The sequence below is a fragment of the Apodemus sylvaticus genome, chromosome 6 (genome assembly GCF_947179515.1).
Source record: "Apodemus sylvaticus chromosome 6, mApoSyl1.1, whole genome shotgun sequence".
NCBI lineage: Eukaryota > Metazoa > Chordata > Mammalia > Rodentia > Muridae > Apodemus > Apodemus sylvaticus.
Window position 1 is genome coordinate 23,779,750 of NC_067477.1, and position 25,996 is coordinate 23,805,745.

The following is a 25,996-nucleotide window of genomic DNA, read 5'->3' on the forward strand; positions in this document are numbered from 1 at the left end:
GGGAAACAACTGACTGTGGAGCTGGAGGGTGTGTGTGTGGATGATTTACGAGGCAGAAAGCAGAGATAGGAATCAAGGACCAGAGCTTCCAACAAAGGGCATATTCATGGAAACACAAGAATAGAAGTGTTAGGTATGGTGGCACATGATAGTAATCCCAGCACTTGGATGAGAAAGCAGATGGACAGCCAGCTGGAGGTCAGCTTGAGTCACAGAATAAAACTGTAAAAACAAAAAAAAAAAACCAAAAAAAAAACCCAAAAGGTTCATGTATCCAGTTGTTTCCTGTGTTTACCAAATGTGGACCTGACAGAGATTTGGGGAACCAAAGACACAGATAAAAATAAGTACCTCACTCCAGGCTTGAAGCAGCCTGTGGAATGTGTATCTGGGTTGAGCAGAACACTTCACAGAAGCTTTAGAACAAGTGGTTAGTAGTCCCTGAGATTAAGACTGTGAAGTGAGGCCAATACACTGGGTAGGTTGAACTGGTGCTGAGGGGTGCTGAGGCCGCTCTGGAAATACAGCAGAGACAGGAGAAGGTGAGCTAGGGACACAGGCTTCCGTGACTGACAATGAGCAGCACAGGGGTAAAGGAGGAATAGGGACTCTAGCTGTCTTCACAGCAGGAAAGTGAACAGCTAAAAGCTAAGGAGGAAAGGATGGGGAAAAGAAAGCTTATGAATGAGGCAAAACCACCACGCATGAAGGAAATGCAGATCTTACATCCTGGCCCTAAAGTATTTTTATCCATCTAATTGTGCTGTCTTAGGGCAGGATCTAAGAGATACATGGTACACTGAATGAGGTATGAGGAATGGGAATGGCAACAGAATACTGCCACATTATAGTGATAATGCAAACACTACCCACCTTGACTCATCTCCATTGTTTCTACCATTACTGGATCAATTTGCAGTCGGGATAACAATTGCCTCTGTTGAGTTCCTAGAATATAAGTTTTAAAACTTCACTAAGCTTAACACAAATATTAATGTTTGTTTTTCAGAAATAAATCTTTGAATGTATTTGACAGTCTTACAAATAAAGCTTTTATAACACAATTTGCTATTTTTATGGTCTTTAAGCATATCTCTGTTAAGCAAAATGCTGTTTTTAAGTTAAATCAAAAAGGGCAACAAAGTCCCTCCTGGTTCCCCACATGTGAGGTGGCCAGCATTCTTGGATTGAAAAAAATACAGAAGTAAAAGGAAAGAGTGACCAAACAGGAACGCCCTTTAGTACCTGGTACCATTGACACAGCAGGCATGGAGTCCACTTCCTAAACTCAGCACTGCTTCCCCTACACACCTCCCTTTCCCCACTACCTCCTGACCTTTGGAAATAGCAAAACACGTGGGAACTTAAACCAAAACCAAAACATATTCCATAATTACACTGTCATGAAATTCCTAAATTGGCTTGGACAGATGCAAAACAAACAATGGATCAAGTATGGCATTCAGAATTCTGCAAACAGCTGGGCAGTGGTGGCACACGCCTTTAATCCCAGCATTTGAGAGGCAGATGGATTTCTAAGTTCGAGGCCAGCCTGGTCTACAGAATGAGTTCCAGAACAGCTAGGGTTACACAGAGAAACCCTGTCTAGAAAAAAACAAAAAAAAGGTCTGCAAGCAGAGCCTCTGCTGGCTACACATCAGACTGTCCTTGAGCTTCATAATACTGCCCAGCTGCTCCACAGTAGCTCCACAGTATCTCTTCACAATGTAGCTATAAGTTTCTAAAAGTAGACACTTTGCCCAATGATGACATTACCTAAGGAGATTGTCTAGTCACCAAGTGATGTGGTGCAAACGGTACATCAGTGGCTCTCAACCTTCCTAATGCTGTGACCCTTTAATACAGTTCATGTTGTTGTAACCCCCAACTATAAAATTATTTTTGTTGCTATATCTCAAGTATAATTTTGCTACTCTTATGAATTATAATATAAACATGTATTTTTCTGATGATCTTACATGACCTAAAAGGATTGTTTGACCCTGAAAAGGGTCATGACCCACAGGTGAGAACTGTTGATGTAATCATTTAGCTCTATAAATATATTTTCCTTTAAGTTGATCAGGTAAAGTACTTATTTCTAAAATAGCTCTTAAAATTATTTTCTAACATTAAGTTCATAATACAAATTCATATTACTATTCTTGAGTGCTTGTTTCGAGGGTTTTAGCAGGTAGGCTCTATCAGGTAAGGCTGATCTCTTCAACTGAGTATGTAGCTTTGGAAATGATGCAGAATGGAGCAATGAAGAAAGGTACACCTGTCTAGTAAGCGAAATGAGCTGAGTCAGCCCTGGTAATCAACAGTGACAGATTCATAGCCACGTGGCACTCACATTAGCAACATTTATTTTCTAAGTTTTGAAGCATTTATGTTCACTGCATGTGTGCCTGGTACCCATAGAGGCCAGAAGAGGGTGTCAGATCCCCTGGAACTGGAGCTACAGACAGTGAGCTGCCATATGGGTGGCTGGGAGTTGAAGCCAAGTGTTCTTGAAGAGCAGTCAGTGCTCTAAAACACAGTAGCATCTCTTGAGCCCCACACTAATATTAATATCCATACTGCAAACCAAAACCCAATGAGCTGATTGCCTATCCTCCAAACTACTTGAATTGTGAAAAGGGGTGTCACATTTTACTGTAGCTGTCATTCCCACTGTGCTTGTCACAAGTATTTAGTACCTACGTTCTAAGTGAGAACACAAACATCAAACTACAGTGTGTGGAGATAGAATTGGTATGGGTCCAAATATTGAAACTCTTCAGTAAGTTAACTGCTTGCTAGTTTTCAGGGTTTCTAGTCTATGTGGCTCCATAAAGATGGGCTATGCTTACACAATGCAAACAAGATGGCAAGGTCTTGCCAAATTACATCACTGAAAGACTTAAAAGGTATACCGAAGTTTTAAGATTTTTCTAGCTGTTCTTTATCAAGGAAGATTTCGTTCTCCAGAAAGACATGCACAAAAGAGAATAAATTCCTTTGAAAATTACCATGGCAAAAATAATCATGGAGAACAGACCTTAATTCATAGATTTGCTTAAGCTGTATTCCTGTTGGTCAACATACTAACATGTTCTATGTTACAGAACTAGTAATAAAATTAAAGTTTTATAGCAGAATACCACCACCAGAAATACTTAAAAGAATCATTCCCTCTCACATTTTACTTTATCTTGAAGCCCATCCATTTTTTTCAAATCATCATCCTAAGCATGGCGGCATGGTGATGCTTGAGAGGATGAGACAAGAGGATCACACATATAAAACCATCAAGGTTAACTTAACCAAAGTCTGAGCCAAAACAAAATACTTCCTGCCACCCCTCCTTTTTTTTTTTTTTTTGGAGACAGGGTCTCATTATGCAGGCCTCGCTGGCCTGGAACTCTGTTACATGGACTCACAGACCTCTACCTGTGTCTGCCTCCTGAGTGCTGCTGTTATTAAAGGCGTGCCAGCAAGCCAGGCAGTGGTGGTGTACCCTGTAATCCCAGCACTCTGGGAGGCAGAGGCAGGTGGATTTCTGAGTTCGAGGCCAGCCTGGTCTACAGAGTGAGTTCCAGGAAAGCCAGGGATATACAGAGAAACCCTGTCTCGAAAAAGCCAAAAATCAAAAAAAAAAAAAAAAAAAAAAAAAAAAAAAAAGGTGTGCCAACAAGGCTGGCTCCCAAAAAAATTGTTAAGGGAGGTTCTAAGTGGTTGAGTTCTTGCCTAGCTTAGCATGTGTAAAGCACTACATTCAGTTTCCAGTACTTTCAAATAGAACAAAAACACATTAGAGCTCTGCTCAAACATTCTAGACCCAATTTAAATTATACAGAGTACCAAGCAATAAAAACCTTTGTCTATGCTGAGCTGCCTCTACATCAGAACTAGACAGTGTGGAAAGTTCAACAGATCAGCACCTAAAGTCAGTTTACCTTTCTCAACACTTGTTAGGAAGCCAATTATTTTTACATCAGTAGTCTTTGACTGCGACTCAAACTCTATACTCTCTTGAAAATCTTCCAACTGTCTGTCGCATTCAGATGTTGATGTTAAATATTCATCCATTTTAACCTCTAAAGATGAAATTTTTGCTTCGTTCTGGGACACTCTAACATTCAAATCAAAAAGATTTGCTTCCACTGTCAAAATAGCTGCTTTCATTCCTTTAATTTCATTGATATCAGTTGCTATCTTCCTCAAAAGGTGGGAAATATTGTCCAGTTCATTTAGTGAACAAGAAGCACTTGTCAGAGAGCCTAAGTCAGCTGGCTCTGGTGAGAGGAAAACTGGGAGAGATGGTGATGAAAACCTTGAAGACATTTTCATAAAATTCCTGGCATTTTCACAGCTCATTAAATTATCTCATCAAAATTAAAAGCAATCTTCAATGCTACCTTTAGAATGCTAGTGACATCTTAAAATCTATAACTAAAAAGATAAGGTGACATCATTCTAAAGTAAGAATTCATACTGTGAAAAGTTAGGCACACCAGACCAATTTTCTCTTCTACAATTAAGAGCACTGCAACCACCACTTTTGTCCTTTAAGTCCTACCTACTTATCAGCTCCTCTGCAAATAAAACTCTATTATTACATACAAAATAATCCTGAGTTCTGATTGGCTGAGCAGAGACACATGACACCCAAAGAACTTTCTATTATTTACTTCATGTAAGAATCCTGAAGAGCTATACTCCATAAACTAAGCAAGTGTGTCCACCTTGTTGTCTGCTCAACTGTAGTTCTGGAGCTTCATATTATTTTGAGTTGCTGAATCTTAAATTTTATTCCTCTGATATCAGTAGATGATTATACCACACTGTATTACCTTTACTCTGATATCAGTAGATGATGGTACCGCACTGGTATTACCTTTGCAGGGAGAAGGCAGAAAAGCTGATTGACTCATGATCACAGACAAATTTTTAAAAACCATTTATACAATAACGAACTTCAGCCACACACCCATGATGCAGACTGGTGATGCAGCTTAAGGGCAGAGGACCTGCCTAATGTACTGAGGACCATGGGCCACTCCTCACCGCCACTAAAATCGACAACACCACCTCAATCAAAATGGTGTAAATTGTAAAAGAGGAAAGAATACTGTATGTTGCCTGGGATTTGATATAAAACCATTATTAGGTGTATCTCAAATATTTTCACCCATTTTATGGATACTTTCCCTGTTACTTTTTTTTTTTTTTTGGTATGTGTGTGGGGTAATCTTTGAGACACAAGTCTCTACTGTGATGAGGTCCAATTTCTTTCTCTACTTTGGTACTCTGAACCACTCCCTAACTCAAGGTCACATATGTATACTTACTTTCCCCCTAAAATTCTTATTATTATCTTGATAATAGAGGTCTTTTGATTCATATTGAGTTATTTTTTGGATATTTGGAAAGACCTCCAACTTCACTGTTTTTTAGACACCCTTATGTCCCAGTAAAAGACTGTGAAAGACTATTCTTTCTTCACCAAATTTTATTGCCTTTGCTTAAACACAAAACAAAATAAAACAAAAAAAGATAGTCAATTGATGAGGAATGTGTGTCTATGGACTTTGTACTATCGCTCAGAGTGTGCTTACCTTTACATAGGTCACAGTCACTATGCATTTGTATTGTCTTCAAATCCAGAAACAGAACCCTCCCCAACATTATTCTTTTTCAATAGTTTTGATTTCCCTAGATCCTATTTCCATATGAGTTTTAGGATAAGGTGGCTAATTTTTACAAAAAAGAAAGCAGGGAGTTTCAATGGAAGCTAGTTGAAATTATCTATTCACTTGAGAACTACTGCTATCTTATTGGTATTTCAGTTTTCAAAATAATTTATTATGAAAAATCTTCTTAGCTGGAAACAATCCTGAGGTATCCCAGACATAGAAAGACAAATGCCACATTTTTTGTCATCTCTAGACATTACTTTTGAATCATCAAATATGTGTGTTTCATTTAGAATACCCACAGAGGTCAGGAAATTACTAAGGAGTCATACAGAGGAACTTTAAAGGGAAAAGAAGTAGAATGCTCTAGTATAAAGGATTAAAAGGAAATAATGGAACAGAAAGGGTTACCATGGGTAAAGGAGCAGATTTTTAGGTAAAGTGATTACGGGAGAGAGAAATGATACTAAAGACCTTTCCAAAAAAAGACACATGAAAATCTACCACAGATGTTTCTAAATATACAGAATTAAAAAGGAGCCACCCTGCACCATGTTAGGCAACAATGCTCTTATTCAACGACAGAGACTAACAAATAAAAAACTCAGTGCCAAGAATGAGTTATTTCTTTTGGACTTATTGGCCAATGGTTCCCAAAGACACACCACCACCACTGCCGCCACCACCATATGTGGTATTTTCACTTTCTATTCTGAGATAATCTGAAATGGCCCAGGTAAACCCGGAATTTGCACTTCTCCTACTTTAGCCTCTTAAGTATCTGGTATTACAAGCATACACCACCATGTCTGACATCTAGGCCAATAAGTCCAAAAGAAATAACTCATTCTTGGCACTGAGTTTTTTATTTGTTAGTCTCTGTCGTTGAATAAGAGCATTGTTGCCTAACATGGTGCAGGGTGGCTCCTTTTTAATTCTGTATATTTAGAAACATCTGTGGTAGATTTTCATGTGTCAAATAATTTATGATTATTATTTTCAAAAGACATGGGTTTAGCTAAGCATAGTGGTACACACCTTTAATTCTAGCACTGGGGAGGCAGAGGCAGAAGTAGGTGGTATCTCTGAGAGCTTGAAGTCAGAAATGGTCTACACAGTGAGTTCCAGAACAGTCAGAGATATATAGTGGACTGGTCTCAGGAAAACAAAACAAAACCAAAATACATAGATTTATTAGAATATAACAAATTTTAAAACATTTTCCTTTTGGAGAGCCCATTTTAAAAAGAGCACACAAAAATCGAATAAATCTTTTTTTCTTTGGTTGTTTTGTTTATTTGTTTGTTTGCTTGTTTCAAGACAGGGTTTCTCTGTGTAGCCCTGGCTGTCCTGGAACTCACTCTATAGACCAGGCTGGCCTTGAACTCAGAAATCAGCCTGCCTCTGCCTCCCCTCCCAAGTGCTGGGATTAAAGGCATACACCACCACTGCCCTGCCGAATAAATCTTAAAATGTAGCACCAGTCTGTAAATTATTCAATGAAGTATCAAAAAAAATCAAAACTCCAGTTAAATTAGTAATATTTAAATCTCTATCCTATCACCCTTAGATTACTATGTGTTAATACTATGCCTAATAGCATTTGAACATAAGATACATCTACTTAAGTGTACATACTCTGAAATAACCACATATATTGTACACTTAAAATACGATCAATGATTTAAGGATGGGGGAGAAGGACAACTTCTTAATAGGTAAGGTTTCCACAACTCCAGAAAAGTAGAAAATATACAGACAAATACTGGCTGTAAACATCACACAAAAAGCCTCAAATGAACTTCCTGAGGACAGACTTCAACTGTAATAGTGGATATCTCAGTTTTCATATATCTGATGGAGAAAAGGAATTTGGGGGGATGGGATGAGAGTGGAGATGTAGAATTAAAAAGAAACAGATTCCAGGTCTAGGTGGAACAGAGTACTGGCTGAGTGACAAGGAGGCAGACGATGGACCAAGGAAGATACTGATGGTTACTGAGTGTAAGAGGGACCACCAGGGGGTTCTGAGTGGAGGAGGAAGTCAGATTTCTGTTCAAAAGAGTAAGAAATTATCTAAGTTTAATATTTAAAAAACATAAAGGGACGTGACTTAGACTGGATCACAGATAGTGGTTTAGACTGGAAGGATAGTTGCAGAGGTAAGAAATAATGGTGAATTCTCCATATTCTAAAGACAGAGACCAGGACAAAACTGTTTCCTGCTGTCTCAGAAAACAACAACAAACCTGTTTCCTGGACATGTCAGGACAGCTGCACTCATGAACTCATAGTGCTGCTGTGTCTTGACTGACAAGATTAACACAATCACCATTCCTGAAACAATAGGGAGTAGTTCCCAAGCCCAGACTCATAACTCAAGAGCTAGCGACAAGTTAATGGTGTTAGAGAGCCACTGGTAGGGCAACCGCATCTGTCATTAGTGGTAGACAATCCAACATCTATTAGTACACAGCACAAATTTTGTAATCAGTGGGCTATTTAAAAAAAGAGGAAAAAAGGCCACAAAGTTGGGAGTGGTTGGGAGTTAGACCTCGGAGAAGCTAAGGGAGAAATGGGGATTAAATACAATAAAAGAATACAGTGATCATCAGCCAATGGTTGCAGTCAACATTGATACTCTATGGTACAAGATGCAGCTAAGCTAGGAAGGCAGAAAAGGTATTTAAATGTATTTTCAACTTAATGTCACTTTATAACTTACAATGGCTTTATTGAGAGCAATGCAATCATAGATCAAGGACACCTGTCAAGGTGTAAAATAAGACAAGTCCAAACCACAGAGCTTGCACACCTGTGGTCTTAGCACTCAGAGGTAAGTGAAAAGTACAACTACAGCCAGATTCAAGGCTACACAGTTAGATCAATTCCAATGTGAAATCATGAAACTTTGTTTCAAAAACAAAATCCAAAGAAAGCAAAGCCACTGGACAGACAAAAATGAGAAGAGTAACATTTCCAAAAAAATATTTTTCCCTATAGAAGAGTACAGATTTTCAAATAAACCACACACACACACAAACATACATACACACACACACACTACCACCACCACCACCCATCTCCAAAATGACTAACATGACTGATGATTGATTAGCATTTAAGCCTGTCATAGTGAATTTTAGAAACTAATTGCATAGGAAACAAATAAATTAAAACTTTTTTAGAGGGAGGATAAACCCAGATCATTTGCCAGGTTAGACAAAATCACTCTAGCCAGATCAGTTTGGGGAACAGTGAGACGTAATAAGTAGGCAACCTAAGAGAAGAAAACAGGAAAACAAAAGCTATATAAGAAAGGAGAAAATATTTTCCAAAAGCCCTGGAGGTGGGGTGTGAGGGAAGACAGACAGACAGCAGTTAAGAGCACTCTTTGCTTCTACTAGAGATCAGTTCTCAGCATCCACATGGCAGCTTACGATTGTTCATGTAACTCATTCTTTAGTACCTCATGCTCACTTTCTTTATAACTATTATTCATTAAAACTTATCTGAAAATATTTAGTATCCCATGTAAGTGTAAGAGTGAAATGGTTGCCGGGCAGTGGTGGTGCAGGCCTGTAATCCCAGTACTTGGGAGGCAGAGGCAGGCGGATTTCTGAGTTCAAGGCCAGCCTGGTCTACAGAGTGAGTTCCAAGACAGTCAGGGCTACACAGAGAAACCCTGTCTCCTGTCTCGAGGAAAAAAAAAAAGAGAGAGAGAGAGAGAGAGAGATGGTTAACTCTTACCTTGAATTTTTTCTGTATTATCTCCTTTTGCTTCCTCTTCTTTAACAGGGGGACTTATTCTGGGGGCCCTGTTTTGCCCCTGGACCATTTCTGCTAGCAATTCTTCTTGAGAAGTTCGAGTTCTGGGAGCAACTGGAAGTGTTTGTTTCTGTGGAACTTTACATAAAAGCAAAAGAAAGGAAAAATACATCCATGGTTACAACTTCATAACTCCATGTCTAATATCACGTGTTAAATACAAATTCCACCCTTGGGGTCAGAACAGTTAAGGTATTCAAAACAAAAGAATTACAGTTTTTCTTACAGTATTCCCAAGAAAGACATTCAACTTGTTTGCCTTACTAATATATAAGCTGTATCTGAAGCTTGAATCTCTGCACCTAGGTTAATGCAGTAGGACTGCAGTAAGTTCTGGACCAGACTGGACTACTTAGTCAAAGCCTGTTTTAAAACCCAACAAAAATGCATGTGCGCATGTGCACGCACACACACACACAAACACAATGGAGTGTGTATCATGTATACACGTGTATGGAATAACCAGATTCAGTGATCCATGGTTTCACAGTGATTCAAACTGTAACTTAAGTATGCAAAGAATGAACTGTTCAAATGCTATTTTTAAAAAATTCTTTTGATCATTTTGAACTTACTAAGTTCAAAGTGATCTTAATCTCTTGCCTCTATTTCCCAAGTGCTAGGATTATAGGCATATAGAACCAGGTTCAATGTTATTTCTTGAAATAGGGAATCTCCAATTACTTTTTAAAATTTCTGTTTAGAATGATGTGTTTTGCCCGTATGCATGCATGTGTACCATGTGTATGCCTGGCACCTGTGGAGGTCAGAAGAGTTGGATCCCTGTGACTGGGACTGTTCCCAGGTTCCCTGGAAGCAGCCAGTGCTCTTTCTTAAACACTGAGCCATCTCTCCAGCCCAATACTCTACTTTTGAAATAGTTGGAAACACTTGTTAAGAGCACTGGCTGTGACCTAGGAAAAGCTGAGAGCAATAAACTGATGTCATAGAGGGTCTATTAAACTTGCTTGGGAAATAAGTTACACAAAAAATGTATTCAAGGAATGCTACCACTAACGTAATTTAAGGCTTAGTATTACTAGTTAAAGTCGTTAGAAACTGTAGAAAGGACAGGTTTATATAGCTCTAACCTAACTAAAATTTAGGTTTGCTAAGAAAATGTTTCTATTACAATTTTCTCACTAAGAGTGGGGGTATGAGGTTGCACACCTTTAATCTCAGCACTTGGGAAGCAGACACAGGAAGATGATCTCTTGGAGTTTGAGGCCAATCTAGTATACACAGTGAGCTCCAGGATACCCAGAGCTACAAAATAAGAATATGTTTCAAACATATCAAAACAGAACAACCCCAAACTCCCACCCCAGAAATTTGTTCACTAATATGCTGCCAACCAGACTTTGTTTCCACAACAAAAGGATACACTCTTGATTTACCACCTACATGTAGAACCATCCCCCACAGCAAAGAGGCAAAGAACAAGTTTCTATAGGTAGCTCTAACAGGAAAAGCACTTCAGTTAAGTCTCTGCCTGCAATCAAGTCCTGGTTCTCTCCCCAGGAAGCTGAGTTCTCCCATGGGGCAGAATGATGCTCAGTAACGTCTATGAGAAATGAGTCACATACACAACACTGATATACTTAAGCAAATGTGACAATATTTTTGTTATGTAAATCTCCCATTTGTCCAAATGGCCAGACTTGTAGCATCCTGTCTCTAAACTGTTCAAAAATGAGACTTGGGGGCCAGACCTCCAAATGATTTAAGGATGAGAGCTACACAGAACGCAGAGCCTAAAGCATAGCTATCGAACTGGGAAATCTTTCTGTTCACGGCTGGTTCCCTTCTGTGCATTAGCCAGAACCAATAAAGGTATCTTTTATTAATCTGTGAGTACTTGGAATGATTTCTCAGGGGGAAGGCATATTAATTCTCTAACAGCTGTTCTTCCAGAGAACTAGGGTTCTATTCCCAGCATCTACATGGTGGCTCACGACCATCAGTAACTCCAGTTCTAGGGGATCTGATGCTCTTTGCTGCCCTCCAGGCAAGCAAAAAACTCATAAATGTAAAATTAAAAATGCTAAGTATTTCAAGGTCATGGGAATGCTTTAAAATTCTTATTTTAGGCAATATCACTGCTGTATCAGAAGAGTGAATGTAAGGCAGTAAACTGTTGAAGCAGTTCAGGCTTTCACCTGATTCTATATGCCAAAATCTATTTAATGTCATATATTCCAAGTTAAGAATAAGAGATGAGAAGGTAGATAAGTACAAAAAATTGTTTACTTCAAGAAAGGGTGACGTGTGACAAAGGGCAAGCAGAAGAATGCTGTGAGGACATCCACCAAATTCATGGTAAAAACTTGAAGATAGTTTCAGAGCTGGTGATTTCTATCACCTTAGTACCACAAAATTTTACACTGGCTCCAGAAGATGAAAGGGCACACAGAATGTAGCAGCACACAAAACACTCACCATTTGCAATTTAGAATGAATTCTATAAGAAAATGTTGTTATAAAAACTTGACACCTCAATATTTGACATCAAATGATTTTAGAGCTTCTATTTTAACTAAAGTAAGAGCATAACAATTCTCTGCCTGGCATTCTACTACCAGATTCCACCAAAGGAAAACAGAGTGCTGTATTCATATAGGAGTTTTAAACAAATGTCTTCCTTGGGCCCAGGGATGTGGTGCAGTGGAACTGGGCCTTCCAAGCATGCAGAAGGCCATGAGTTCAATCTGCCAGCACAGCAAAAAAGTAAATACAGATTTCACTACCTTAGGAACTGTTATTATCCAATTTTGTTCCTTTTATACGTTATACTTAAGTACATATATAATATTGAGCTAAATGGTATTAATATGAAAGTCTCATTCTTTTTCAAAATTTCCTCTATAATTTGTGGATTTTATAAGTTTATGCATGTGAGAGTTTACTATGCTCAAAGAACTCCTATGACAGTTTCTCAAACTGGTGAAATCTTTTAAAACCATGCTTTTAGAAGAATTTGATTCTGGTTTTGGTATCTAACAGAAATCTTTACACATTAAAACAAGCACACTCAACTCAAAGAAGCAATATCTTACCAATACAAACATACTACATTGAATTACCTGAAGAATAGTTAGTTGTTTTTGTTACAGACTCTTGAGCTTCAGAGATAGCCTTCAAAATTAGATTCTTGTTAGCTTGTTTAGAAGGTGGAAGAGAAGGTCTAAAAGAGTTTTAAGAAAAGGTATTTTTATAATGTTTTAAATTTCAGTTCTTTACATGCTAACCATCTATTATGCTGTTACTATATAGCCTGTTTTAAACATAACAGTTATAGCTTTTAGAACATATCAATTGGATTGGAACCCTACAGTTTTTTCAGAGATGATCCTATTAACATTTTCTCCCTCATTAGTTTCTAGTAGTCTTCATAATTTTCTCCAATTTTAAGGAAGCCCTCTTTCATTAGCATGTATCTTCCAACTCCTAGGTGGCAGACGCTGTCCCACAGCTCAGTACCAGAGCACTTGTCTGACATCCACATGCACAGGCCCCAGGTTTCTTCCCCAGCACTGTCAAAGAAACAATCAGAAAAAAACCCTGCAGCTATATCAAGAAGTTTAAGGTTAATTTACAGCTATGGTCACATACCTCCTCTCAGGCTTTGCTGGTACTGACACGCTGCTGGATAAGCTTCCTATCCGGGTCCCATAATCCTCATCTTCTTCCTCCTCTTCTCCATCATGGCTAAATCTTTTTACTTTAACAACTGAACTTACCACAGGCAACTTTCTCTTCCGAAAGTTTTCGTCCTACAATGAAATAAATTTAAGCTTACCTTGCATTGAAAATGAAGTTCTACGACAAAAATATTTGTTTTCATTTTAAGACCATCTTAACTGAAAGGTCTTTCTATATTAAAAAAAAATGAAAATGTCTCCTCAAATAGCTAACTCAAAAGAACTTTAAATTTATAACAGTTGCACACAGCACTGTTAGGGAAACTATTAAAAGCGAGTTATGGGGTTGCTTAAAGCTAAAACTGACACATCTACATAGATACCAAAAAGAAAAGCTAACTCAAATGCCAAAATCACAAGTCACATGTACATGACATCAAAACCCCTTTAGAGAGGCAGCCCAAGAGAGGACACTATTTAAGAGAAACACACAGTGTGTTTCATTATGTAAGTTATATTTGGAATCCACAACTCTCAGTGTCTAGCCTAACAAGCCAGAATCTATATACATCTATACAAACCTCAATACTCATTTTATCCGAGTTGTTTCTGAAGAAGGGGCTATAAGTGTCTTCTATGCTGCTAAGCACTTCTGGCTCACACAACCGGCCTGCTTCATATACCTGGCTGCTCTGTCCATCCAGCTGCTTGGCAGCATGAGCACTGCTTTGCTGCTGATGAAGTTGCAGCCTGTTTAAGTGAGTACTAGTGTCTGCATTTCTACTTGCAGGTGGTCGATAAATTTCAATAGAAGGGCGAGAAGAACCATATGTAAGTGTCACTGTAGGTTTTTTCTGAGATAAGGGATTCTCCTGCACAAAATTGAGGTCTTCATCAATGAGATCATCTGGTTCTGGCTTGATATCAATGACATCTTCAGAGGGTGCTGGCTCCCTCAGCGGTTTCACTGTTGACATTAGCCGGGTGGAAGCCCCATCATCATATGAATGTCTATAAGTGAAGAAAAGAAAGAGCATTATTACCAAACTAAAGTATCATCCACTAATCTTCACAGATCATTTATTCAAAAAAAATTTAATGAGGATGTATGGAGACTTTTAAAATATTTACCCCTTTCAAATTATAGTCATTTTTAAATTCTTTTTTTTTTTTTTTTTTTTGAGACAGGGTCTCACTATGTCGCTCTGACTGGCTTGAAATACACCCACATGACTCTACCTCCCAAGTCTTGTACTAGGGTTAGAGGGCTCAGTGATTCTGAGGACTGGCTACTCTTTCAGATAATCTAGGTTTCACTCCCAGCACCCACATGGCAACTAATAGCTATGAATAAGTCCAGTCCCAGAGGCTCCGAAACCTCTGAAGAACTTCATGGGTGTTCCACACACATGGTGCATAAATGCAGATAAAACATCTATATACATCAAATGAAAAATGTTTACAGGTTTATACCACCACTCCCAGCTCTCATACTTTAAATTTTTATTTACTAAATGTAAAATAAAAAATCATATTCTGTCACCATTAGTTTATTCAAAAACTTGCTCACAATCTGTTATGGTTTGAACCTAAAGGGGTATAGGGAGATGGTCATTAAAGAGCATTAGTTGCTTTTCCAGAGGATCTGAGTTTGAGCCCCAGCATCCAAATGGTGACTCAAAACCATCTGTAACTCTAGTCCCAAGGGATCGCCTATGCCTTCTTCTGGCCGACAGAGGCACTGGGTAAGCATAGGGTTCACATACATGCAGGCAAAACACCTATACACATTAAAAAAAAAAAAAAAGATTTGTTCCACATAGGTTCATATTTTGATTACTTGATCCCTAGTTCACTAAGCTAATTTCAAGGCTATGGATCCTTTCAGGAGGTAATGCCCAACTGGCCAACATAGGTCACTAGTGTCTAGGAACAGACCGTTGCTGATAATATCCAAGCTAGGTTACGGTTTAGTTTTCTCTGCTCTCTCGCCCACTATAATGTTAGGAATCTCTTTCACATGGTTTTGCTACATGAACACTATCTAGTCTGCTGCTATGATAAACTGAGAGCCTGCTGAACTTTAAGCTAAAAACAGGTTTCCTCTTCCTCCTCCTCTTCCTCCTCCAAGATGTCAGTCACATCAGGTATTTTATAGTAACAACAAATGACAAAGAATAACTAGTCCATGATAACTCCACTATTTCCAAAAATTGTTGAAAATAGGAACTAACAGACAAGATAATTCACATAAGCACATGTGGCCATAGTCGGTACTGGACTTTTACCTGACATTCGTGGATTTCTGCTCCTGTGAACTTGTAGAAACTCTGGAGTCCCTTTTTTCAGGTCTAGAGCTAGAAACAGCAAGGGGAGGGACGGCAGCTTCGTGCCTTCTTTCATCTCCCCGACCAAAACTGCTCTTGTTTGAAGGCACGTTACTATCAAAGATGCTGGTATCAGGAGATTTTAGACTAGAGGGCTCTGGAAAGAAAAAAAAACAAAACACATGATTCTAGTAATCTTTTCCTTATCCCTCTTCCCCCTCACCACCATTTCAAAAGCAGTACATTTAATATAGAAAATATTTTCTCTTTATTAATTACTTCAAAGATCATTTTTTAAAAAAAGGCAAAATCTAATCTCATGAAGCCCAGGCTGACTGGATATACTAAAAGAATGACCTTGAATTTCTGATTCTCCTGGCTCCGCCTCTGGGCAAGGACCACTTCCCAAGTTTTTTCAGTGGTAGGGTCTAAACATGGAGCTTCTTCCATGCTAGAAAAGCACTCTATCAATTGAATTACATTTCTAGTTCCTCAAATAAGATAGTTTAAAAGCAGAGCTGGAGTTTATTACAAGGTTTTAAAGTAGATTTTGAGCACTAGGGATTAAAAGGCACCCGAGAATATGGGCCTGGGACTTTTAAATAAGATCTCCCTCAACAGTCAGTTATGATCATCATCATCATCATCATCATCATCATCATCATCATCAGAATATTCACACTTATGTTTTAAACACTAGGATACTTGTTGCGTGTGTGCTCTCATCTCTTTCACATTGCTTTAGTAGCTGAATGGTATTCTTACACATCTGAACAGTTTCTCTGGTCTATTATAACCAGACCTTTAGATAACTTTCAATTATAAAGCAGTAAGGTATCATTTAGGTTAAAGTCTGTACAGACTTATGATTGCTTCCTTCAAATACATGGCACTGTCTTGTTCATTACTGTCAAATCACAGGAAATTTATTGTTCTTTCAGTTTAAATGAACTCTTTAAAGTTACTGATGCTCTTCTAACAGCAGCATAAATCAATGACTTTATAAAGGATCACATGCTGTTAAAAAGCAGAAATTTCAAAAAAGCTGTCAATTTTACATATCTTACCAGTTGTAACAGAGCGAAGTTTATCTAATACACCATGGAGCCTAAAAAAAAGCAAAACACAAAACAAAGCCTTTCTTAACAAAAATTTTATTTCAATTGCCACTCTAAATCTGATGGCATTACATCCAGATTAGTTCTTGTAAAGGCATTTAATGGTACTAAACCAAACTTTCCAATCATACATTATTTTTTCTTTAAAAGGTCTTACATAAATACCAAAAAATAAAAAAAATAAATAAATTTTCAATATTTACCCTCTGGAAGAGGAAGGAGGAAGAGGAAGAGGAAAGAGCAAGAGGAAGGAGGAAGAGGAAGAGGAAGGAGGAAGAGGGAGGAAGAGGAAGGAGGAAGAGGAAGCAGCAGCAGCATGCCCCTCACCCCTACCCCCTGCCCCCTGCCCCCTGCCCCCTGCCCGAGTGGGGAAGCCAGCTCAGCAGCCCAGCAGCTACACTATTGGAAACTGAACCTATAGCCTTATGCACACCATGCAAGCACTCTATCATTGATGCACACCCTTAGCTTTCTTGTTACTGTTTGAGACAGGGTCTAAGTTACCTAGGCTGGCCTTGAACTTGTGACCCTCTTACCTCAGCTTCCCAAGTAGCTAGGATTCACTGTGTCAGCAGATCCAAACCAGAATGTTAGAAACAAACACACACACGGCCCTGGGTTCAACCCCCAGAATCAGAACCAAAGAAAAAAAGAAGACAAAACATTCCCTCACAAGACTCGATTAAAACAAAAAAACAAAAAACAAAAAATAAAAACAAAAACAATAAAAACCACCTTGCTTCCTAGGAACTAAAGATCAAAATAGCTTATAATAAAACAAGAAAAGTATCTCAAACATATACTACTGCTTATCACAGCTGTTTACCTGTGTGTGTGCTCTCCCTGCCTTCCTCCCTCGCCCTTTCCTACAGGGTTAAAGACTATGTATGCATGCTAAGCACACAGTCTAACTATGATCTACACACTGTAATCTAACAGTTAATATTTATTTTAACTATTTACCTGGCTTCTTGAACAATGTAATTATGAAAGATGAATAAAGTTGAAAGGATTTTAAAATGTGCTATCCAACTGTACTATAACACTTATTTTCAAAATTAAGCAAACAGGCTACAACTTTGCTTTAACATAACCCTTCTTAATAGCTACATAGAAGGTGATTTTGCACAGCCAACCTTCTTCCAAAAATCTCCTCAGAGACACCAGAGTTTCCTACTGCTTCATTTAGGCTCCGTTCACATGTCAGCTTCCTCTTCCTCATGGACACAATTATTTCAGGGTTTCAAAAAAAAAAAAAGAAAGAAAGAAAGAAAGAAAAGCACGATGCAGTGAGGGGGACTTCAGTCTAAAGTTATAAAACTGACAGCAAAAAACAAACCCCCCCAAAAACACCAAAATAGGGCTGGGCTGGGGGAAGAGGGGAAGGACTGGGGATGACAGACACATGACAACACCCAACTTTACAAACTAGGTTCAGATGTGACAGAGTTGATTCCTAAATCCCATGAAAAAGCTCGGTGTTGGAAGTCACCTGTAAGACCAGCACTCATAAGGCAGAGACAGGACCTTGGGACAAGCTGTCTAGATAGACTAAAGACCAGCAAGCTCTGGTTTCAGTGAGAGACCCTGTCTCAACAGACAAAGTGGACCATGATCCAGGAAGATACCAAATTCAAGCCTACAAAGATAAATACACACACACACATGCATGCACATCTTGTGTCACACATGCAAACACATACATATACTAACAAAAAATAATTAAAAATCAGGATAATCTGTTTAATACTAGTGAACACTGGTGAAAGCACCAAAGTGAAGAAATGATTTCCTTGCAACAGCACATGTGAAACTGCATCTGTAGCAAGATGAGAAACTCACTTTGGTTTTTAATTTCAGATTCAGTAAATGGTATATTGGTTTAAGAAATCTGTCTAACACAGTCCATTAAGTCACCTGAAAAAGAACCTACCAGGTCAATCTTCTAGTTTAGATTAGCTGGACTGCAAACCCAAAGTGATCTAAAGGTTTAACCAAAGGCCAAGTCACAACAATATTTATGAAAAAAAACCCAAAAAACCTGAATACTTTAAAAAAAGAAGTGTTCCCAATCATAGTATAATTTCTCAGTCAAAAACACCATGAGTATTTTAGAACAAACTATATTAAGTAGAGTATATAACCAAAATGAAGCAGTGTGTTAACATGTAAGGATCATTGTATTCTTAATAATGTCTCCAAAACTGAGTAATATAAAGCAGAAAATTCTGCACAGATTTTCAAAGGAGTATCATATGCAGTTGCCAAAGAGACTATGAGGACTTTCCTCAGGAGTCAAGATGTGCGCAGGCACTGCCTCCCTCAGTGCCTGAGTCCACCCAAGCAGGCAAGTGTTCACTCGGCTTCACTCCATCAGCTTTCACTGTAGCTGGTGGGTCTTTAGTCTGTGGGTCCTCTGATGAGTATTTCCTCTGTGTCAGCCATATCATTATCCTTCCCCTTTCTCATTCTGCCTTACGCCTGACAACCAAAGCTGGCCTTCTTAAACTCAATCTTATGCTTATTTTTATCTAAGGGCACATGTAGTTTGATAGCGCATAGTCCAAGTCATGAGTCATTTATATGAAAGAATTGAGTTGCTCAAATTCCAAACTGTGAAAGTGACTGTCTGTCAAATGGGGGCATGCATCTGTCAAGAAAAGAAAAACAGCTTACTTAAAACCAAAAACAAAGTGAAAAAAAAAAACAAAAACTTCCCCGTAAAAGGCAAAAGCCAGCCTAACTCAAAATGTGATGTGCTCTGTAAGTGGTTGTGCTTGCTGTGTGTGTGTGGGTGGGTGGGTGGGGGGGGGGGGTAGTGGTGACAAACTGCAGAAGGTGACAGATACAAAAATGACTAACATACATCAAGGGCTCCTAAGTGCAGGCGTATCTGCATGCACTCTGTATTCATCAGCTAGGGCATCCTCACAATTACATATGCAGGTGATTTACAAGTCCCATTTACAGATGAAGAAACCTCCAGAGGCCATACTTTACATCTCACAGCCAGCCTCTCCACAATGAACCCTACAGACTGCCGAGCACCTCTTTCTAGGCAGAATAGCAACTCTGACTTTGCTCCGAGTACCTCTTTCTAGGCAGAATACCAATTCTGACTTTGCTCTGAGGCAAGATATTCAGAAACATACCATACGGTGAATCGAATTGTGTTGTTCCCTAGAAACAGGGACAGGTCCTCTGTCATTTGGTCCTGACTTTTCTTGTTGGCCACCATCACCATAATGTAATCAGGAAGTTCTTCATCTATTTAAAAGGAAAAGTATACCAAACTTTTAAATGTTTCCTCAATATTTGTTTTTGCTCAAAATCAATGTGCTTGAAAACAGAGAAGTAGCCTTGATAATTCATATCTGACTCTAACAGAGGCTAGACAAGATAGCTCGGCTACCATTTTACCCCTTCACCCACAAGTACTTCCATTTTTAGAAGGCCAGGAATTGGAAAAAACTGATGCATTTCTAGTCATAAAACTAGGCATACTGAGTCATGGAATGTATTGGGAAAATGTACTGTTTTTTTTTTTTTTTTTTGGTTTTTCGAGACAGGGTTTCTCTATGTAGACCAGGCTGGCCTCGAACTCAGAAATCTGCCTGTCTGTCTCCCAAGTGCTGGGATTAAAGGCATGCGCCACCATCGCCCAGCTATGTGCTGGTTTTTGAAAGAAATCTTTTTAATGTCCATCAACTTCACACACTTCTAGAAGATTATGTGTGCGTGCATGTGTGTGCGTGTATACATACATACATACATACATACATCCCCAATAAGTGCATTGCTTAGTTTTTTGGTTCAAAACAGTATTCATGTCACTAGAGAATAAATATACTTCCATTACTCCATGTTATAAACTTCTAGCAACATCACATACACTAAAACTACACAAAATTCTCTAGCGGGGACAATGCCCAGAGTTCAGTTATTAGTACCAAAGGATAGAAAAAAGTTAAATGACAACTCAATGTTATTCATCCTGACAGTGGCAACCCTACACAATGACTGCAGGTAAAAAGCCCAAGAATATTTTAATAAGAAAGCAAAGTCATGAGGAAATCTAATTTCTTTTTTGAGAAAAGTGGGTGTGTGCGTCTGCCTCCATCCCATGGGGATATTATCTTAAAGCTCATGATCTTCTACCCCATGCCCTCCCAGATACTGAGATTATTGACATACAACTCCACACCCAGCTTCAAACACATCTTTATTAAAATTTCCTTAATAACTAGAATAAATACTCATAATTTCTACATAAACAGAAAAGTTCATATGCCAGAAACTTGTTTTAAGGGAAAAACATCTAGGGGCTGGAAAGATGGCTCAACTGTGTAAGAGCACTGGCTGGTCTTCCAGATTCCAGAGGACCTGGGTTGAATTCCTAGTACACATATGGCAGCTCACAATTGTCTGTAACATCAGTTCCAACACCCTTACACAGATGCAGGCAAAATACCAATGCACATAAAAGTAAATAAATCATTTAAAAAAAAAGAAAGAAAGAAGTCTCCAAACTCTAATATAGAAGCTGGACAAAAAGAGAATGCAGTTTTTCAAGGAAGCATGCAATAGTGAGAAAATATAAGTAACAAGTGGCCAATCTTTGTTTTGCTAACGTTTCAAAAAAATTCCCATTGTACTTGTAAAAACTAAGGTAATCCTCATTTACATATCATAATAACTATGACCCAACACCAATAACTCAGGGTAACCAGGTAAGACTGCTAAGATACTTGGGCAGACAGGTCACTGTATCAAGTTGTATTTCTAAAGTTCTATAAGAGCAATTGTCCTGCTATAGAATGGGACAAGGAAAGGCATAAGAACTGATTACAAAACCAGAGTAGCTACTGTAAATTTAGGAAGGGGAGAATATAAATAAGTATGAATAAGTATGTTCAGTCCTTTTTTTTTTTAAAGCGATGCTAGTGATTCAAGCAAGGGATCCTGTATACGATGTTAATTAGTCTCCAATGAACTATGCCAAGTCCAGGAGATTTATCAAACTGATGGTGATGGTTTTGGGAGGATACACATCAATGCATGCCAAATGCAGTTATATACAAACACACTTCAAATATGTACAATATAAACTATCAACCATTTCTCAGCAAAGTCTTTAAAATTCACAAGTTGTCTTCTTGGTAGACAATACAGTGAAAATTAGAGAATTGAATACAAAATTAGCATGTGGTCATAATTCTTCCAGAGTCTGGAGAGATAGCTAAAATATATTCAAATTAGCATGCTGGGGGTAGAAAACAACAGTACCACTGGAAGGGTTAGGAGAAGCTCTCACCTCAAGCACGTGAATGAAAACTGAACTATCACAGCCACACCACTGAACTATTCCACCTGAGACTTTCCTTACTGCTTGCTTTAAAGGAAGGGGGTTCTTCTTTGTGTTCCACTTTGAAAAATACTCAATTATTTATTGAGGAACTGTTTGTATAACCTTCCAGAGCTCTGGGATTCTTATTGAACATAAAGAAATATGAGAACCTGTGACTACTAACTAGTGGGGCATGACTGTAACCCCAGCACACAGGAAACTGAAACAGGAGGATCCGTTTGAGACTGGCACAAGCTGTGTGAGTAGAAGCCGGCCAGTTTGAGCAGCACGGTCTGAGACCCCATCTCAAAGAGTAAAGTCCTGAAAACAAAAGCCATCTGTTTCTGGACGGTAGAATATATACATCGACAAACTACACACATTAAACAAACAAAACAAAACACTTTGCCTCAAAGAGTTGAAGAATGGCATTTGCTAACTCAAGTGATGGATATTAAACTGCAGGCTTTCCACTAGAACCCACGAGGAAACTGTTAATCTTAAGGAATTTCCAATTTGAGAGTGTAATGGTGCTAAAGAGTTTACATGGGTCCTAGGTTTAAGAAAAGAGGAAGGAGGAAAGGCGGGGCCACAGACGAAAAGTCTGAGAAGCGGCAGAAGGGAAGACTCACTGGCAATCCACAGAGGGTCCGGCTCTCACCCAGTCTTTAGTTAAGTATTATTCATAAAGCCTAACAGAAGCATCAAGGGCCCCAAACCTGAGCTCCCAATCATCAATCTGCTGACAGCTGCTAATGTAGCTCTCTCCACTTTCCATTTATTTATAAAGAGCAGTAATACTGCCATCCATACGAGCAGTATTTTCAGAAAAAACACAATTATAAAGGGATGTTTTAAAAAGAAAAATCTTTTTTGGAGTTTCTGAAATTCAGTGACAGGACTGAATGTACTCAGTGACACACTTGGGCCTCACACTGGCCATCAATTAACAGTTACACATGTGCAGTGGGCCTCTCACAGCTGGCACACACTAAGCATTAAAGCAAAAACAATTAAAATTAAGAAAATTCTGGTTCAGCCCCCCCCCCCCCATTTTTCATATCCACGAAAAGTCTTACATCAATCCTGAAAAAACCTGAAATCCACCTACCAACTGTCATGTATGAACTAGTAATTCTTAGCTTGTTCAGTCTCAGGTTCCTTCTGATTGATGTTATCTACTAATATTAACCATGTGAATTCAAAATGGAGAATTTTTAAAAGACTTAATCATCAATGTACAGATTATAAGCTAAAAGCCCAATTATATTAACTTAATGGTTTTTCTAGGAGCTAAAGTTTCCCAGACAAACAAAAAACATAATTCTGAGGATGGCCTTGCTTTCCATCTCCACAAATATCTTTCGTATCGTTGTGTATAGAAGACAAATGAACTCTAATCTGTTTTTTGCACTTAATCTGTAATAAAGTTGTTTAATATTGAGGAATATAAAGAAAATCTAGTCCCATAATCTAGTCCACCTATACAATCTTTATTGTTGTTGCCTTTTACCTTTGCATAATGTAATGTGTAGTGATCACTCAGACAGTGCTAGTTCACTGGTGAACAAGGACATACTAATACATTACATGAAGTCACACTGTTAGTGCCTCCACAGTTTTACCACAAAATCTTCTGGTTCTGGGAAGCTCTCTCGAATTCACAGAAGTAAACCCAAACTTTGTTGTTGTTGTTTTTTAGTGTTTTTCAAGACAGGGTTTCTCTGTGTAGCCCTGGCTGTCCTGGAACTCACTCTGTAGACCAGGCTGGCCTCGAACTCACCTGCCTCTGCCTCCCAAGTGCTGGGATTAAAGGTGTGCGCCACCACCGCCCGGATAAACCCAAACTTTCAAAGTTTTGATTTTCATTTGTAAGTTCAGCCACCACCGCCCGGATAAACCCAAACTTTCAAAGTTTTGATTTTCATTTGTAAGTTCAACTTGTCATTGGCAATAAAAACTATTGGCTTTTTTTCAGACCTACAAGTGCTCAAAACCAGTTTATCCCTTCTTAGAATGTAAAATGTTTTTCACTACTGTCATCAAACCCTATGACCAAAAGGTAGGTAGTTGGTGAGGAAAATGTTTATGTCATCTTACAGCATCTGGTCCATCACCTAGGAAGATTAGGTCAGGAACTCAAGGCAGAAACCTGGAGGCAGGAAGGAATGCAGAGACCACGGAGGAGTGCTGCTTACTGGCCTACTCTGCCTACTTTCTTAAAGCACCCAGATACACCAAACCAGGGTACCATGCACAGTAAACTGGGCCCCCCATGTCAGTCGCTCCCACAGACCAGTCTGGTAGTGGCATTTAACTGAGGTGTCTTCTTCCTAAATGACAACAGCCTACATCAGGTTGGGACTTCTTAGCAGCTACCTCACTTGGCAATCACGAATGCCTTTTCTTAAAACAATCAAAACAGCTCAGTACACTTCACTTCTCTGCTCTCACAACCAAAATACTAAAAAGTGTAGTTTTCTGTTTTGTTTGAGACAGTGTTTCACTGTGTAGCCCTGGCTATTCTGGAACTCACTCTGTAGACTGTAGGCTGGCCGTGAACTCACACTCCTGCCTCTGCTTCTGCAGTGCGGTGGGCATGGACCATCACCTCCCTGCTAAGAAGTCTGCTTTAAAAACATGGTTTTATCTGTCTCATCGATAACATTCTAGATGGAACTCTTTTTTTTTTTTAAACTACAATAATTTGACCAAGAGTTCAGGTAAATTCTGGTGTGACTGCTTCCATATAATCCAAGTGTAAACATAGCGTAATCTCAAGTGTTCTATTACGAAAACAAACTTGTCTCCAGAGGTCAGTAAGGGTCTCAGATGCTGAGTTACTATCTTTAGGTTCCCACGATTTACACCTGAAGCCACCATGAGTGGAGTCAAACAGGCTTCTTCCCCCAACCCTATTCAACTACCCAAAGCTTCTGTTTCTATTTGTACAGCTGGGATATTATCATTTACATCTTAATGGTGATTTTTATTTTATATGTGTAATAGCTAAACGATGCCTAGCCCAGAGTAAACACTCATTCTGAAAAAACAACAACAAAAAAAAAGAAAAACAGGTAAATGAACTCACCACTGTCGTCAGTTCGAGTAGGAAGAACATTTAAAAAAAAAAAAAAAAAGGAACAACTAATTCATAAAACTTACTGAACCAGCTCTGTGGCAAATGCCAGAAGCATCTAACGTTCATATCCAAAATGAGAGACCTCAAATTAAAGGTCATGACGAAATTAACAACAGGTAAAACAGAACAAGATTTGGACAAACACGGGTGAAAAAACGACAGCTTCAGCAGAAGGGGGGAAAGCTAGGCTATTTCAAAATAACATCTTAGACAGGAGATGGGGTGGGGGAAGGGAACTCGGGGTGCTGCTAGCTATATCGATGGCTCAATGAAATGAGGGGAGAGGAAACTAGCGATTTCCTGGTCGACCACCCAAAGAGCTTTGGGCAGTCAGTCACTCAGACACATCCAGTCAGCGACAAGCCCTACATTAAATAGAAGCGAATGATGGGAATCAACTTACCCACGTAAGCTCCTAATTCTTGTAATTTCCCCTTAATGGCACTCTGAGGGAGAGAAAAAAAAAAACAGCAAAGGTGCCTGTGAAAACCGCCACAGTGAGAGAGCGCCTCCGCGTCCCCGGGAGGTGGGGGGAGGGGACGCCGCCCCCCACCCCCGCGCGGTGCTCTCCGCAGCCGCCGCCCCGGTGGCTCTCACGGGTCCGCCGGCGTCCCCCAAGCCGACCGCCGCGCCTGCGCTCCGTCAGAGGCGGCCTGCGCGGAGGAGACGCGGCAGGCCGGGCCCACCCGTCCCGTTACTCCTGGCAACCGCCTGCCCGCCATGCCCAGCGCCCGCCGACGCGGGCCTCACCCGGATCTTGCGGCTGATCTCGGTGCCGATTTCCATGGCTCAGAGGCGGGCGGCCGGGTCAGCACTGCGCGGCGCGTCGGTTACCTGGAGCCCGCCGCAGGCTGCCACCCTGCAGCCTGACCCCCCGCCCCGACGCTGCCGCCGCTCCGCCTCCGCCGTGCG

At 39.5% G+C, this 25,996-nt stretch overlaps 1 protein-coding gene across 9 annotated transcripts in view; it reads right to left on the reverse strand.

The window, feature by feature from the left end:
- Positions 1-25,996, reverse strand: part of Zc3h14 (zinc finger CCCH-type containing 14) — a 38,763-nt gene extending 12,767 nt beyond the window's left edge. For 2 of the 9 annotated variants that reach the window (XM_052185280.1, XM_052185274.1), the window contains exons 1-10: positions 25,835-25,996; positions 25,488-25,530; positions 19,748-19,862; positions 16,545-16,585; positions 15,439-15,634; positions 13,732-14,161; positions 13,122-13,282; positions 12,593-12,693; positions 10,680-10,775; positions 9,432-9,587 (exon numbers count right to left, since the gene is read on the reverse strand). In XM_052185280.1, the coding sequence (XP_052041240.1) occupies positions 9,432-9,587; positions 10,680-10,775; positions 12,593-12,693; positions 13,122-13,282; positions 13,732-14,161; positions 15,439-15,634; positions 16,545-16,585; positions 19,748-19,862; positions 25,488-25,530; positions 25,835-25,870 (1,375 nt within the window). In that variant the 5' untranslated portion in view covers positions 25,871-25,996. Of the gene's footprint in view, positions 1-873; positions 949-9,431; positions 9,588-10,679; positions 10,776-12,592; positions 12,694-13,121; positions 13,283-13,731; positions 14,162-15,438; positions 15,635-16,544; positions 16,586-19,747; positions 19,863-25,487; positions 25,531-25,834 lie in introns of all 9 variants that reach the window. The other 7 variants (XM_052185282.1, XM_052185277.1, XM_052185276.1 and 4 more) reach the window with 6 other exon arrangements.